Raw genomic sequence first — 4,192 nt, 5'->3', positions numbered from 1 at the left:
AGGTGAGCAAAGTTTTGAAAAAACCGAGCAAACCGACCGAACCGGTGAATTTCGATCGGTTTGGTTCGGTGATAAATTTTCATTCGGTCGGTTCGGTAAAAAAATATAATTTTTTGGTTATCGGTTAACGGTTCGGTTAATAATTTAAAATTTACACTTTAACCAAACCGACCGAAAACTTAAAATTTTAACTGCTTATTATGAAAAGTAGGTTGATTTTTTTTTAATTTAATTCTTGCTATGGTATATTGTTTGGATTTGTGAGAAAATGCTTAATTTTTTTTCATAGGACTCAATTATTTTGTGAAAAAAATTAATTGATCTTTAAAGCATATTTAATTGAAAAAGCTCATAAAAGCCCATAAATAGCCCATTTAACCGAACTGACCAAAAAAATTCGGTCGAAACAGATTCGGTTAATGTTCTTTGTTCGGTTGGTTCGGTCAAAAATATTACAACATTCGGTTTGGTCGGTTGGCCATTTCGGATCGGTTTTGACTAAACCGACCGAATGCTCACCCCTAATAGAGAGGAGGAGAAGGAAGACGATGATGGAGAGGAGGGTAATGGTGACCAAAAAAAAGATAAGAAGGACGATGACAGAAATGATAATGATGGTGGTGCCGGTACTGGCAATAATAACGATGATGGAGATGACGATGATGATGGCGGTGGTGATAAATCAATGCCCGTTCAGGTAAGATTTCACTTGTTTTTATTTTATTATTATGTTTTAGTTATAATAATTTCTGGTTTTAAATTTTCAGCTTTCTGCTGACATTGCAACTGATTCTGGTACAAAAATGCCTGACATTACAAATGATTCTGGTACAAAAATTGCTGTTAATGAGGTATTGTATTTTTTCTATTTATTTCTAATATGTATATTCCATGTATCATTCTTCTATGTTTGGAATTTTTCTATATATATATATATATATATATATATCAACTATGTATATTCCATGTATCATTCTTCTATGCTTTCTGTAATATTTTTTATATGTAATACAGTTTGTTGAGAAGACAAAAGTAGTGGATGATCTTACTACTCCTATTGGACGTAAACGGAATGTCAAGCCAAGTACTTTATTGAAATCTCCGTACTTGGCTGAATTCAGTTATGGGAATAAGGAATTTCGTACAGAGAACTCTTCTTTTGTTGTGCCTAGGTTGTGTCTATTGGATAACAATTTTGAAAATGTTACAATGTGTCTATAAATTGAAGAATACCATAATTGGATTGCTGCAAGGCACTTAAAAAATCCTTAGCATAAGGAGTAAGTTCGATTTCCTTTAGTTTTAACTTTTTTAATGATTTTTTTTGTTTTTGTTTTTTAATTTTTTTTTTAAAGAAAGATTTGTTAAGGAAGCCTTTAATTCTATCAATCCTCCTTTTATTTTTGGTGCTGAAACTCTTGATACCAAAGATTTTTTCTTTGTTCTGGAGTATGGTGGACAGTCTTTGCATCCGAAGGTATGAGTCGTGCTTATATTTTTGCTTTTTATGATGTTATATTCATATTTGATACAGTTTTGATACATTGTTACTGGGTTGACAATTTGATAGTTGGCAATTATTTGACTTTTTTTTCTCGTTGTTGTAACACATGGATATCTTACTTTACTTTTTGAGGAAGAAAGGCAAATATAACAGCAGCGTATCAATGAAATTTACAACCACCGACGATTATTTTGATCAAAGTTTGCAGGCTTTTGCGAAGCTTGACTATGATACCGGAGAACGGGATTTGGTTTATGAGGATCATTCAATTTCTCAGTATATACGTGGTCAACGTATGCTTGCTAATACTAATTAGAGTGAATGTGAATATGTGTTGTTCCCTCTCCGTGTTGCTGGAATCAATCATTGGGCTGTCTCGTTGTTGAATTTCAAGTTTAGGAGGATTACAGTGTATTCTGCTCGGTCAACATTGAGTGCTTCAGCGATCAGAGGGATTGCTATGAATTACGCATCTGTTCTTCATTTATTTCTTGCCAAGTGTGGTGTATTCGATGAGAATCCTAATTGTGATTTGCGTTCACCATTTTATTATAGTTAAGGACTCGAGGATAGTATGAAGCTGATTTTTGAAGACAATGTGTCGGACCTTAAGTTTGAGTAAGTAATTTTTTTCAAATTTATACATTTTATATTTTTTATGTATCTACTATGTATCTACTATGTATCTTATTTGTATCATTTTGTGTATGCAGTGATTATGGAATCCTTGCATTCTGTTATGCTGAGTATATTGTGCATGGGATAGATGATCAAATTATAAATGATTTTGATGTGAAGGGTCACCGAAGGCGGGTCTCGTTTAATTTGCACAAGTATGGGAAATGGAAGACCTTATACAATGTTAAGGGCGAATTAGAGAAATTTGTGGACATGGATAATCTAATTGTCAGACCAAAAAGATACAAAGTTAAGGCTGGAAAAAAGAAATTTGAGTGAACAACATTGGATAAGAAAGAAGCTTTAGTTGTTATTTTGAATGAATAATGATTTTTACCAAAAGGTCCTTTTGCTTTGTTTTTATGTTTTCGTGTGTGTTTTTTGTTTTTAGGTTTGTTTGAACATGGTTTCTGTTGTTTGAATTAATGAATTAATGTTTTTTAATTCAGTATTCCTTTTCATATACTTTTGTCCTTTATATTTCATCTTAATTAAATTTTCTTTTTGATAATACATTTTGTCATCAATGTATCACACATGTATCAACTTTGTACTACACATGTATCAACCCTGTATCATACATGTATCAACCCTGTATCACACATGTATTTGTTTTAATTAATATGTTCTAAAAACAAGCATACCAGATATGTTTATATAAGTACTCTATCCAATCAGAAATTGAAATTCATCCTTTCATCAATGTATCAGAATTATATATATAATAATAAACACTGAATGCATCAGGTGATTTTTGGCATGTTTCGACACATTTTCCTATTATGTCCAGCTTTTCCACACTTTCCACACTTGCCATTTTTTAATTCCAAATGTGATTTGTTTCTCCTCTTTTTTGGCCTTCCAGTTCTTGTTCTATGCTGTGGTGGTAAGACAATGAAGTCCTTGATTCTTTGTGGTATAATTCATTCTTCTTCTTTCCCCAATGGATACACAGTCTCACTATAAGTCGCCAACATAACTGCTTTAGTATAGTATCTTGAACAATACTTATATGGTTCAATTCGCCTCTCGTTATAACTGCTACCGCATGTTGACAAGGTATTTCTTCGATTTCAAACTTCTTGCATGTGCATGTTCTCTCCTTAATATTGACGGTGTACTTTTGACCTCTTTCCAACACTGTTATGATATCATTTGTAGATGGTTTCACCTAACAAAATGATAAGATACAGTTGATAAACATGGCTGATACATATAAGAGATATAAGTAAAAATCTGATTACTGCACTAAGTCAGATACATGAAATATACATAGATGATACAGGTATATACCTGCAGTTTTAGAGAATTGATGTAATTTTGAAAAAGTAAATCTTCATGGTTTGTTGCAAGTGTTGTGACTGTATCGGTAGAAATTTTTCTATGTTTGTATGAGTATTCTTGTTGGAGGTCATGTAGGTGCATTAATAATGCTGTGATTGGCAGTTCCCTTGCATGCACTATTGCTGCATTTAATGACTCAGTTAAGTTATATGTCATAGTTTTGTACATTTTCTTGACAGCATGTTCCCTTGACCATCTTTCATATTTGATGTTTAGAAGAAATGGTCTAATTCGAACATCTAAGTCGTCAAACTCTTTCATATGATATTCAAAATCACTCTCGGTATATGCTTTGGCTGCTGCAAAAAAAAAGGTTCTTTAAGCTTCTTTGCAGTTTTCTTGAAATTTGTCTTCAAGTTATTAAGAAGGTGAAACATGCATATGCCATGTAAATCTTCAGAAAAAAATCTTCTTAACTGCTGATTCTATGCTAAGATGTTCGTCTGATACAATACAGATACCCTGTCTTGTTCCAAATGCCTGTTTCAATCTAGTGATGAAATATTCCCATAAGGCATCATTTTCTGAATCTACAACAGAAAATGCAAGAGGGAATAGTTTTCCAGCTGCATCTTGAGTTGTTGCGACAAGAAGTGTGCCACCAAATGCTGCCTTCAAGAATGTACCATCAACAACAATTACTGGTTTGCAATGCTGTCATCCTAT

At 32.8% G+C, this 4,192-nt stretch overlaps 1 protein-coding gene across 1 annotated transcript; it reads right to left on the bottom strand.

Annotated features, from left to right (window-relative positions):
* Window positions 1–3,002: 3,002 nt before the first annotated feature.
* On the bottom strand, window positions 3,003–3,787 carry LOC126671564 (uncharacterized). The gene is made up of 2 exons (XM_050365349.1): window positions 3,476–3,787; window positions 3,003–3,353 (listed from the first exon to the last, which is right to left on the bottom strand). The coding sequence occupies exons 1-2, from the start codon at window positions 3,785–3,787 to the stop codon at window positions 3,003–3,005; spliced, it is 663 nt and encodes a 220-aa protein (XP_050221306.1).
* Between the last annotated feature and the right edge of the window lie 405 nt (window positions 3,788–4,192).

Source organism: Mercurialis annua, linkage group LG1-X (assembly GCF_937616625.2).
Source record: "Mercurialis annua linkage group LG1-X, ddMerAnnu1.2, whole genome shotgun sequence".
Taxonomy (NCBI): Eukaryota; Viridiplantae; Streptophyta; class Magnoliopsida; order Malpighiales; family Euphorbiaceae; genus Mercurialis; species Mercurialis annua.
This window is presented reverse-complemented; position numbering and strand designations above follow the sequence as displayed.

Coding starts and splice junctions, on each gene's coding strand:
- LOC126671564 (XM_050365349.1), bottom strand. CDS start 3,787: ATGAAAGAGTTTGACGACTTAGATGTTCGAATTAGACCATTTCTTCTA. Junction 3,354..3,475: donor TCAATTCTCTAAAACTGCAG/GTATATACCTGT, acceptor TCATTTTGTTAG/GTGAAACCATCTACAAATGA.